Here is a 12,564-nt window from a genome sequence, read left to right on the forward strand (position 1 = left end):
GAGTCAGTGTGCACTATCACCCCATGACCTGCCTTTGACTCTACTGGAACAGGTTTTGAGGAGACATCTGAAAGCCCCGCCACAGGGGACCTGCTGTGACGAAGATAAGAAGGAGCTGGCACAGACACATAAATCAGAACTGAACCAGCTGCTGTACCACCTCTCCTAGGAGTTCATGTATGCCACCAACTGCCTCCCCTAGAGTGGCATTAGCTTTGTGAGTCACTTCCTGCCAGTGTTCATCGTAGAGACCCTGAGAATGAGCAGACTCCACCATTCCCTGGTCACACACCTACGAGGGAGAAGACCACCGAAACCAGGCTGGAGGCCGGTCCAGAGAAAGGCTTTAGAGGCATGAACAGATCAAGACGCCCCCTTGCTCTCCCAACCCAGGGCAGTTTGGTCTCATGGGACAGGGCAGCAGGAACGAGTGACAGCAGCTACATGAGAGGTCAACATGGTTCTGGGGGGGAGGGGGGGATTTCCTATGGCAGAACTTGAGTGTTACAGGATGAGGGAACAGGAGTAAGGACATTCCCAGAGGGGAGCCCAGCCTGAGCAAAGGCAGGGTGTTGTCCGAAGAGCACACAGGTTAACTGGAGTAGCAGTCACGGCGAAGGTGAATGCTGGCAGGGTTGTCAAGGCAGCTGGGGCTGACCACAGAGAGAGGGGCCAGAGGGGAGACTGTGGGGGATTTTCCTGAGAGCCTGCCATTCCTGCTGGACAGGTAGGCCCAGGACAGAGAGGCATTTATGTGGCGATGGCCAAAGAGGTAAGGGAGAGCAGAGTACAAACCCCTAACCGAGGAACAAGTTAGGGTTGTCCACATGGCTCGCAGGGCTGCGGGGGGCCTGGGGTGGGACACTTCACAGAGGCCACTGATCTACGCACCCCTCCCTGACTAAATGCTAGCCAATTAAACAAGTCAGAGCCAAGACATTCAAATAAAAAGCTCCTTGCCAATTGCCAGCCAGCAGACTCCCTGATGACTGGAAGTGCTTGCCACAGGGGAAGGGGCGATGGGCGAGCCTCCCCTTGGTAAGAAAAAGCGGAAGAGAAAAAGGCCCAGCTCTGCCCCGAAGTGGGCTGGTGGGCATCCCCAGGAAGGCTTCCTTCCATGGGACTCACCTGGACCAGCTGGTAGAAGAGGGTGGGGACGGCGGGAACAGCGTTTGGGAACGAACCCTTTGCAAACACCATGCCAATTCCCAGCCCTTGAGCAAGGGCAAACTCGGCAGCTACAGCTGCCACCACCTGGAATCCCAGAGACACTCAAGTGCCGCAGCAAAGGCCATGTTACTCATTAATAGTGAGAAAACACCCAACTATCTAAAGGACATTTTTTAAATGCCCAGCAGTTTGGTGGGTGGGGTGCAGCATCAGCTCTGCAGACAGTGTGACGTTAAGGACAACCCCAGTCTGGGATGCTGTGCAATGAGCAGGGACTTCAGAACGATAAAGGTATGCCTGTGGGGCAAGAGCAGGTGGACAGAGAAACAGGCCACATAAATGCGGTGCGATGACTCCAGTCTCCCTGCTAAACAGTGATTCAGATAGGACACAGTTTTTTTTGTTTTTTTTTTTTAAATATATCTTTATGGATTTCAGAGAGAGAGAAAGGGAAAGGGAAACAGAAACATCCATGCTGAGTGAGTCACTGACTGGCTACCTCCTGCACGCCCCTGCCTGGGATTGAGCCTGCAACCCAGGCATGACTGGGAATCGAACTGAGATTGCCTGGATCATAGGTCGATACTCAACCGCTGAGCCATGCCAGCCGGGCTAGGACACAGCTTTTAAGCGCTACTGGTCTAGGTGACAAGGTGGGACCCTCACTGCCTGGGATGGGGCAGGAGGTGCATACCAGCCTCATAGTCCCTCAGCCCCCAAGCTTCAGAGACTCGGGGCTCAGAACTGAAGGGCTCACATGACAGCCACTTTCAGGTCCCTCAGTTCCATGGGAAACCTCACAAGTGGCCGTCAGAAAAAGGGAAAGGATTTGCCCAACGTCACAGAAGGTCCTCCTGCCACCCCTCCCCCCACCTCCCTGCATTCTCACCAACGAGATGAGAGAGTGTATCAAGAGTGGCACTTAGTTCCTAAAAGCAGCCCTGATTCTGCCTACCTCTCCCACACTCCCCATGTTCAGAGCAGGCCATGTGCACTCAGACCTGGTGGACACAAGTGGGAGGAGTGCGGGCCAGACCTCAGGTGCACAGAATCCCAGGGGATCTAGAGACACCCCAACCCCCCAGACTCTTAAATCCATTCACTGCCTAACCCCCCTTTATACACACCCCTCCCAAATCCCGGTGCCTCTCTCCATCCTTCCCAGCCCTGTTCATTACCTTCCCTCTCTTCCACCACCTCCCCACCACAGCAGAGCCCTCAGCCATCCCCCTCCACCCTTACCAGCTGGCAGCCACCCCTCCACTCTGGAGAACACAGCTGCCTGTGTCACTTTGTTCCTTTCTCTAACCCAGGTCCTTGAAGTCTCTCTCCACCTTATTCATCCATGTCATTGGCGTTGCCTTAGAAGACACCGGTAAGGTCACACTGCCCCTCTGCTCACAGCTCTTGGAGGCTTCCCACATTGGCCCCTGTGCAGAAGACCCCGACAATGGGCTCTCTGTGTCAAATCCTTAAATGTCCACTCCGATAACACCAAGGAAAACCCACCCTCTGGCCAGCTCAAAGGCTACCTCAAGATGCCTTCTGATGTTCCCAGGCAATGGGCTCCGTTTTCCTCTGGGTGAAGCACAGCGTTGGACCCTAGGCCCTGGGCACAAACCAGTGGTCATTTCTATTCACATCCGGGCCTTATTACTTCTGCCCCAAGTCCCTCTCAGTATGGGGCATCTCCTGGAACCTCTCCAGGCCTAGCCCAGAGCCTGGACTAGACAACCTTGATCAACTCTTTGCCAATTTATCTACTACTCTCTCCACCAACTCTGGAAGAGCCCATCTCTCAGGAGCATTGGTGGCTGTAGGGGAGGAAAGCCATGGCCTGGACTGGGGTCATCCACCCAGCCCTGCTGCCTGTTTCTGGATGTACCCCACATTTGTGACCCCAGCCCAGGTTTCCACTTCCAGGCCTTGCCCCTGCCTCACCTTCCCAGAGCCTACAGGAGGAAGGGGCCCTGAGGCAAGACTTCAGGACTCTCAAAAACAGTTGGCACTGGCCAATGCTCTGAAAGGGCACTCTGGCAGACTAGAAGGTGAGTCGTAGAGACACGGAGACCAGAAACCAGGTGAGATGCTCCACTGCCAGCCTGGACTGTCCCAGCTGCGGTGTGTGCGTGTGTGTTATTGGGGAGGGTAGTTGAGGGCTGGGACTGCCATCAGCCTGCCTAATGTTTCATAATGTTGGAAATCATTCTGCCAGGAACAACTTTTACAGATAAAACCAGGGTTGTGCAAGATTGGTATTATTTCTTCCTTAAATGTGTAAGACTTAAGTGAAGCCATCTTGGCCTGAAGTTTTCTTTGTGAGGTTCTAGGTATTGGGCTCTAGATTTTCTATTTCTTCTTGAGTCCATCATTAATTTGTAGCTTTCAAGGAATATCCTTTTCACCTAAGTCACTGAATTTACTAGCATAAAATTGCATATAACATTTCCTTATCCTTTTCATGTCCGTAGGATCTGTGGTTATATCCACTGACAGAGATAACGTGTGTCTTTTCTCTTTATTAGACCAGCTAGAGGTTTATCAATTTCGGGGCATGGCCAGACTTGGTATTTTAATGATGTGTTTGCTTCTCAGTCTCCTCCTGGAAGGAGCTCTCACTAGCTGAGTACACCTGCCTCCAGATGATATACAAAGTGTGTGTGTGTGTGTGTGTGTGTGTGTTGCGGGGGAGCCTCAATCCTGCCTGAATGTAGGACCACTACTAGCTCCGTCAACCACCAGAAATGCAGAGGAGGGGAGGGGAGAAGGGTGCTGTACCTCCTCCTGCTGCCCTCCCCATCCAGGCAAACATGAGGGTTCCTCTTTTCCCTCAAACCCCCAGTCTCCTGTGTGTACAGGGTCTGCCCTGTGCACAAGGATGAAGGAAACAAGAACCCTGAGCTCAAAGATCTCAAATCAATGCAAAGGAGCAGGCTTATAGCATGTATGTAACTGCCAGGGGTGGCAAGGAAAACTTCATTAAATGTGTGGTATACTTGGGGAATTGGGAAGGAACAGGTGTTGTCAGAGGAAGGTAATCCTTAATTTTAAATGTCAAATGGGAGGTTACCAAGGGCCTAAAGAATGTGGAATACTCCTGGCTGACACGAGAGCAGAGCAAAGGCACCATAAAAGCCTGCAGGGCATACCCATGTGGCTGGCCCAGCCGGTACGGATGGAGGGTAGGGGTAGACGGGCTGGCAGGGCCTTCCTGTAGCGCCATGGGTGGGATGAGCCCGGCACTGGCCAATGCTCTGAAAGGGCACTCTGGCAGCCAAGGTGAGTCGTAGGAAAAGATACGGAGACCAGAAACCAGGTGAGATGCTCCACTGCCAGCCTGGAACTGTCCCAGCTGCGGTGTGTATGTGTTGGTGGGGAGGGTGGTTGAAAGCTGGGGCTGCCATCAGGGGCAGCTGTGCTGATACAGGAGCGCTTGCCTTTAGGGGACAAGGAACCAGCCCCTCCCTCACCCTAAGAGGAAAGAGGAAAGGGTTAACAGAGAGTGGCTCCAACTTCTGATCTAGGTTCCTCTCACCATTAGCCTGTGACTGCTGGAGACCCAACAGGAAGTGCAAGCACAGAAACACTTTCCAAGGCCCAGGCAGACATGCCTCATTAGTTCACTGTCCATGCCGGTGTGTTGTCCATTAAAACAAGGCTGCAAACCCTAGTCCCCTAAGAGCAGGTGAAACCAGCCCCAGCTTGAGCCTTTCCAGTTCTGAGTCCAGGGTGGGGAAAAGTCAGAGAGATGGGCACAAATGGGGGGGCAGGAAGGAACTGACAATGCTGAGGGTGCACCTGGCAGGTTTCACAGTTTCACCCTGTTCTGTCCTCAGAGCCAGGGCAGAGGGATTTCCTGTCAGTGAGGCTGCAGAGGAAGCTGTGCTCCAAGGGCACTTAGTGGGTAGGGAGTAGGGCAGTCACCCGGAGTCTGACTCACCCTGAAGTTGTAGTGATAAACCCTGAGCTGAATTCCACCAAGCCTGGGCATAGAAATTACATAGCTCTCTATGGGATAGCTCTCTGCCCAGGGACTGGGAAAGGGGTGAGGAGGGGAGATTCTGACTCTCCGAGGCAGCAGTGATCTGGGCAGGCTGCAGGGCCGCTGACTCTGGGCCCCTGGCATTCAGTTTGCTGCTAGGACTACCTGGCCCGTGTGCCCATAGTGTCTGCCCAGCAACTGCCAAATTCCTTGAGGACAAGTGCTTGTCTTACCCATCTGTACCCAGGGGCCTGACCCTGCCTCCAGGAGATACAGCACAGTGGTAGAGCATGCAGGCTCTGGGCCAGCACTCAGCTGGCAAGCCTGGCTCCATTTTGCCATGTTGTGTGACCTCGGTTTCCGCATCTATGAAAACGAGGACTATCAGACTGACGTTATGGCACGATTACAAGAATGAAATGACCAGGAGGAAGGAGAGAAGCCTGTGCCTTGGGTGGACAAGGCAGCAGACCTTGAAGGGGAGGGAAAGTCTGGCCAGGGCAGGAAGGGAAGGGCTGCAGACAAGCCTGGGGACGACAGGCCCAGACTTTGTGTCTGCAAAGGCTGTGCTAAGCTTTCACTTCCATCCTTCTCACCTGGGACTCTGCAGCCCCAAGGCCAGGCGGGCAGTGTTACAACGTCAGAAGACATCAGACAATCTGCGTAGGAAACAGATCTGATTCCCATTCGGTGCTTCACCAAGAATGAGAGTCAGAGGTGGGCAGAGGAGGGTCACTGCTCTCCGATGGGGGCAGGCATTCCCTAAAGGCTCTGAGCAGAGGGAGAAGCAGTGCAGGGAGCTGGAGGCTGGAGAACAGTAAGCTGGAGATAAGGACTGCAGATAAGAGCCGGAACTAGGTCAGTGGCAGGGGGGTAGAACAAGGGGGTGCCTGAGCGCTCTGAGGGACAGGGAGGAGACAGAGGCCACTGAGGTTCTGACCATGACTCACTGGGAGAATGAAGGTGCCTTGGACTAAAAAGGTGGCGGCACTTGGGACAAAAAAAAGGGTGTGGCAGCTTTCAGGCAGACTAGGGTTGAGGCCTGATGCCTGGAGTCTGAAGGCCGGTGCAGACAAGGGTCCAGTGCCGAGGGTCCAGTGCTGGTCAAGGAGTCCTCAGCAGAGGCAGGGTGGGCCCCACCATCGGCACCCCATCTCGAGGGCCCGCCATAGCACGCCAGGATCATCACAGGGCCTTGCCCCAGATGACTGCTGACGTCCTGCCTGTGGCAGAGGGTGGGGAGCTGGGCCCAAGCCAAGCCTGGTCCTATTCTTGCCACAAGTGCAACTACCTGCTCCAGAGACCGCAGATAACCCCTCCGGCAGATTATCAGTCAGCAACTACTGCCTGGCTCCCTGGTGCGAGGAGCTCCACGCCGGTGCTGAGAGAAGGAACAAGTAGGCACCGAGTGTTCCCAGACCAGGATGGGATCCAGCTTCGGCCCTCAGACAGGGTCCCAGAGGTCAACGCCCACACACACACAGGCCAGCTAGGAACAGGCTTACTTTCCTGGAGTAAGAATTCAGTTCTTTAGATTCTCAAGGGGGTAGTGGCCTAGAGGAGGAAAGGGAAGGTGTCAACAGCATGGAGGGGGGGTGGTTCTTTGGGTGGCACATGAGGTATCTGGAGAGGCTCTCCAAAGGAAGTGTGTCACCTGTACTGCATCACAGAGGCTGAGTGGGAGCAGGGGACAGGCGGTGTAGGGGGAAGGGCAGCAGAGGGAACACCTAGTACTGGGAGTGTGCCCAGGCGTGAAGGGGCCCTCCTACTGCCCCACATCCCCAGCAGGAAAGAAGCCCTTGGAAGGTCATGCTGTGGTCCTTCAACCACAGCCAGCCTGGACCAGTTCCTCTGGGCAGCCAGGCAAGGCTCCAAACTCCCATGGGGCCATTCCCATGGAGAAGCTGTGGTATGGAGGCAGCTGGGCAACATGCCTGCCTGTCCAGGCGGCAGTTTCCTCCTGTTAAAGAGTGGGGCTGGTGCTACTTCTGCACAGGGGTTTGAGAATTAAACAAGGTAACCTGCGTCCACTGTATCACGCACGACTTCACACAACAGCCACCATGGGAAACAGCATCCTGGGTGTTCTGAGCCCTGATGTCCATCAGCAATGGGCCTAAGTTGAACCCTGACCCCTGACTCTTGCTGTATCCTCAGAGAAATCAGATGTTCCCTATTTTCACCTCCACCACCTGCCCTAAACACCCCAAACCAAGAAAGCAGACATCCTGTTGACTTCCAGGAACCACAATAAACTAAACAGGTACCTAGGATCCAAGGCCCAGATCTAGGCTGGGAAACGGAAGCCCTGATACTGTCAGAACAACCAGAAGAGAAAATTATCTACATCTGACATTTTTTGATGTAGTAACGTGTGAATGGAATGCATTATCCTCTTCTGATAGTACTTTATTATTTTTTGCCAAGTTTTTGTAGATAACAAACAATTTTTACAAATGAGGCCCAAATTAAGAATGACCTGTCTGATTCCCTCAGGGATGAGTGACAGGAGGCCCCAGGCTGGAGGAACAGGTACCACGTCTGTGAGGTTTTCCACAGAAGCCTTAATTCTGCACCCACCATGAAACCATACGGTTCTGAGAGACGGTTGGTGGGTTTCAGTACTTTCCCCTGTGCGGGTTGAAGGTCACACCCACTTTTAGCAGAAGGGCATTCTTCCCAGGCAGGCCCTCTGATGACTGTCCAAGGCGTTTGATGTTAGCTGGATCTGCCTTCACCGGATTTTGCTTTCATCTATCTTCCCTCCTAAACTGGAAGCTCCAGAGGCCTGTCCATCACTGCTCCCCAGCACCTGGCACACAACAGCAGGTGGATCAATAATGAGTGGATAAATAAATGAACCCACACCCGGGGAAGGCAGGATTCACAGGCGAATTCCCCCCTTACAGATAAGGTTCTCCCTGTACCTTGTCTGAGCCTCCCGACAGCACCTGAGTATCAGGTATTCCCAGGCTACCTCATGGATCCAGGGGCTGAGGTGCGGTGAGGCCTAACTCAGGTTTGTGTGTGTCAGACCCCACACTCAGTTTGGGGACACAGGCAACCAGAAGCCTAGTTCCCTGCTACCACATACACCTGCTCGCTTGCTCAGAGCTGTCTGCAATATCCTCCCTCCAACAATTATCTTCTCTTCCTGTAAAATGAGGGGGAAATCCCAGCCTTGCCCACTTCTTAGGAGTGCGGTACGGATCAAATCTAACTAGGTTCCAGAATATTAGACTTCCCAGTACAAGGGGAGCTCTGGAGAGGGCTGGACCCAACTATCATTCATCACTGCAATAATAGCGAGGCAATTAGTCAATTTAAAATCATCAGTATTACGTAATTAGTCATCATAGAAATCTAATAAGGTCAGTACTATTTTCTCCTTTCACGATGAGAAAAATGGAGGTGCAGTTAAGTAACCCACACAGACTCACACAGCTGTGTTGTCAAGGCCCAAGGGGTTAGGGTGGGGCTCAGGTCTAGACTGCTCCCCCTACCCAGCTCTCTGCTCTAACCATACTCTCACCCCTCTTTAAACACACAGGTGGTCTCACTGGTATTTAATGGCACCTCAGCATCACATCAGGGGCTGACATCTCTTCCTTGTGACATTTCAGAGGGACATAACCAAGCAACCAGGAGTCCCAGATATGGTCATTTCTGGCCAGGAACTCCCACCCCAGAAAAGCATCACAAGGAGAGAAAAGAAGGGCTCATGTAGGTGTTTCCAGCTGTGTTTCTCACCACTAGGGGAGCGGGAACTTTGAGGTGAGTCTGACCTGCGGGACACTGTTAGGCAGGTCAGCTGCTCTGCAACCGGCCAGAGTGACCACTAAAATAGCAACCTGATAGGCAGCACTGAGAAAATGACACACAGGACCTCAAAGGGCACACAGCCCACACCCATAACCATGAGCTTAACCACTGGCAAGGACTTCACGGGCTCACACAACACAACGTTGGAAGGCATTTTTTCCACTTCCTTTAATTCTGTAGTCAGAATGACTTAATAACAAAAAGATTTAAAAACAAAACCAAGCTGCCTAGGCTACACTGTCTTGACACTGCTTACAACCTGAACAGACTCTCCTGACCTTCGCCTGGCTCAACGAGAAAGCAGGAAACCATTGCTGGCTCTCATGCCCGACACAGCCCAGGCAATGTCTAATGACCTTCCTTAGGCTTAAAAAAAACACACAAAAAAACAAAAACCAGCCCTGCTGGACAGGAGAGGAGGGAAGACAGCCTGCACATACCAGGTCCCTCCTGCAGCCTGAACTGGGCCCAGAAGTCAAACCAGTAGCTGCACTGCAGGCTGAGCACCCTCCAATCAGGCCAAACATCTCCCCAATTCAGGGAGAAAATTTCAGTTACAAAATTAACTGATGGTGAACACGAGGTCACCTTCCCACCCTCTCACCCAGCCCCACCACTTCCCCTTTTTTGGAGGGGAAAACGCCTCCTCTGCCACAAAGCCAAACTCACAACTACCAGGACTTCCTCTCCATGGTAAGATGAGAGGAAGAGCGAGTGAGTCACAAAGGCAAATGTCCAGGTATGAGATTGCCTCAGGGAGCACTGTGGGCAGCCAGAGTCATCAGGGCAGGGAGGCCCAGCTGGTCAGCTTGGAGAATGGAACAGCCACCCAGAATCTCTGGCCTTGAGGACACACAGCTGATGTCTGACCTCCGGATCTGCCGGGCTGGAGAGCAAACAGGCTTCCCTGGCACATGGCCCCCGGCTGGCAGTCGGGGTTCTGTGGCTAAGCCCGGAGGGAGGGTGGAGACTCCACTGTGTGTTTACCATCCCTGGGTCCAATGGAAAGAGCAGGCTAGGGCTCAGCACCCCAGGGAGTGGCTACTGAAAATGACACCCTTCTACCCCCCACCCCCTAGGCACACACGCCTGCTCACACCAATTCTGGGTCCCCCCAAAGAGTTCCCCAAGAGCTGCCAACAGGACCGCATCAGGGCTACTGTTAGCCACACACACCACTGGCTTACTCAAGGCCTGTGACCAACTGAAATGAGCAGCCCTTTCCCACACGGATAGATGGCAAAGCACCCCTAGTCCGTGCGTAAACAACAGATTCTGGAAACTTAATTGTTTCACCAGACTTCACACAGTGAGGCTCATCCTGCTGGGTGGCTGCAGCCGGCAGACTTTTAAATAAGTCCTGGACTCCTCCCAAAGGGCAAACCTGCTTTTCCCTGAGAAAACCTCAGCCCGGCCAACTCCCTAATCCATGAGCCAGCCCAGTTCCTTCATTTCTTCATTCAAATACTTACAGAGCATCTCTGGTCCTGTCATCCGGCAGACAAAAAGGTGACTAAGACATGACTGCTACCCTCAGGGAGCTCAGGGGCAGGTGAAAGAGGAAGCAGGTGAATGGCTAGTTCGCACAGCATGTCCAAAGTGAGTACCGTGACTTCCTGGGTGCTGTGGGGATGCCAGGTGACTAACAGCTGAGAGGATGAAACCTGAGCTCGCACTCACCTAGAAGGTGAGCAGGCTGTCTCCTTGGGGAAGAGCAGAGAGGCAGGGCAGGGAGCGCAGGAGTGCCTGGAAAGAGAGGGTATAGCCTGAGCCTGCATCCAGACCCAGGCACTGGTGCAAGTGGGAAGGAGAGGAAGGCCAGCCGGGGCTCCAGACTTTAGCCCATAAGCACTGAGAAGCCAGCATAAGTCAGAGGACAGGCAGGGAGGTGGCAACAACATGATTAGTGTGTTATTTATAAAGAGCACTCAGAAAGCGCTAGAAAGGGAAGGGGAAGGGGAAGGGTCCCTGGTAGAGGCCACTGAGATAAAGGACCTGGATATGGTCAAGAGAGCCACCTTCTTACTTCAAGGAGAGCAGCTGGCAGCTGCCTATGGGTCTGTCCGGGGAACAGTCCCTTCCACCCAGCTACACAGTGCCATGTTGTGCTCCCAAAACTGCCCATACTTCACTCTTGTGCACATAGGGCCTCTGGCCCCACAACTACCTTGGGATCAGGTATTTTCAGCTCATCTGAATGACAAGCTTCAGAACCAAGGGACTTACCCAATGGTTCACCACTCATAAAAGATGGGTCAGTATTTAAACTAAGGTTTTCTGATTGCATCATGCTTCCAAAACTCTCTCAAATAAATAGCCCCAGGCTCGGGTGTGCTTTCTCTGCACAGGAACCAGAGAAAGTGTGACCAGGTCCATTCTGACCAAATGAGAAAAGAAAACCACAAACTGTTAGGGCTGCAAAGGCCTCAAATATCATCCTCACAGGAGGAACTAGATCCAGTGGCCATGGGAACATGTTATAAATAGACTCACCAAATCAGAATCTTCCAGACTAAGACCTGCAAATCTGAATGTTCCAGAAGCCCGCCCTCTCCCAGATCATGATTCTACCACATGGCCAACTGAGGCGCCTCTGGGTCAGACCACACCCCTCCTCCAGAGGCTGACCCAGGGGAGAAACCCAGAGGTCAGACCCCACCCCTCCTCCAGAGGCTGACCTGTAGGAGGCCACACCAAGCTGCCAGAGGGCCTGCTGTAGTCAACAGGGTGGGCTCTGGACAGAGCAGGCCTGATGAAAAGACACAGAGAAATCTCTCATAACATGTAAAGGTCCTGAGGGCCACAGGAGGTCCAGGTGAATGTGAGGTGTAAGAAAGGCAAGAGCTCATGCTAAACTGCAGGTCTCTGTACCTCAAGTTGGCTGGTCCGTCCACTTTACCATGGTCCCTAAGCCATGGAGGAAAATGACTGGAACCTGAATTCCCAAGTCACTATATGGGCTGCCCAGTATCTGCACCCCACCCTTACATTGGGCCTTGGGGGAGAAAGAGCTCAGTCAACCCACAGGGAGACACTGGGAAGCCAGCAGGGCAAAGTTTCTGGTGCCCACTTTGCAAACGGAGAAGCTGGGCTCAGGATAAGCACTCTGTGGACTTGGTCCCAGCACCCCCTGCCCAGCCCAAGTCCATCACAAGGCCAATCAGCAGTGGGTGCTCACTTGGGCTAGGATCCAGACTCCCATCCTTCCATCCCAACAAAGGCCCCAATATGGGCATCCAGGCTGGAAAAGCAAATTATTTATGTCTATTCCCAGGCAAGCCAGGGGTTTACAGAGCAACAAAGTGTGCTGTTGCTCCTAGGAGATGAGAAGCTATTTTAACCTCTGATCAGCTGCTTCTGGGAATGTCACAGTCTAGGAAGTCAAGGTAAGGTGGCTGCCTCCTCCCTGGTGTGATCTACAAGTGATGAAATCCTAATTAAAACCAAATTTAAACTACAAGTCAGAACTGGCACTTATGGGGGAAATAGTGCTTAAACAAGCTATTTAATCCTCACCTACATGTATTTATTTCCTTTGGAAGCACAGCATGTTTTTTTTAACCATGTGCTAGGTGGAAAGGTTGAGAAGG

The 12,564-nt window shown here is 52.9% G+C and overlaps 1 protein-coding gene across 4 annotated transcripts in view; it reads right to left on the reverse strand.

Moving 5' to 3' along the window:
* The window catches only part of CCDC12 (coiled-coil domain containing 12), a 37,607-nt gene that overhangs the window by 14,234 nt on the left and 10,809 nt on the right, over positions 1-12,564 (reverse strand). Inside the window, exons 2-3 of one of the 4 annotated variants that reach the window (XM_081160256.1) lie at positions 10,655-10,720; positions 7,733-7,964 (exon numbers count right to left, since the gene is read on the reverse strand). The exons of 1 other annotated variant lie outside the window; for it this stretch is intronic. In XM_081160256.1, coding sequence (XP_081016382.1) covers positions 7,733-7,735 — 3 coding nt within the window. In that variant the 5' untranslated portion in view covers positions 7,736-7,964; positions 10,655-10,720. Of the gene's footprint in view, positions 1-7,732; positions 7,965-9,643; positions 9,896-10,654; positions 10,721-12,564 lie in introns of those variants that run through there. 2 more of the 4 variants (XM_081160257.1, XM_081160255.1) reach the window with 2 other exon arrangements.

The sequence above is a fragment of the Miniopterus schreibersii genome, assembly GCF_964146895.1.
Source record: "Miniopterus schreibersii genome assembly, chromosome: 15".
In the NCBI taxonomy this organism is placed as follows: Eukaryota; Metazoa; Chordata; class Mammalia; order Chiroptera; family Miniopteridae; genus Miniopterus; species Miniopterus schreibersii.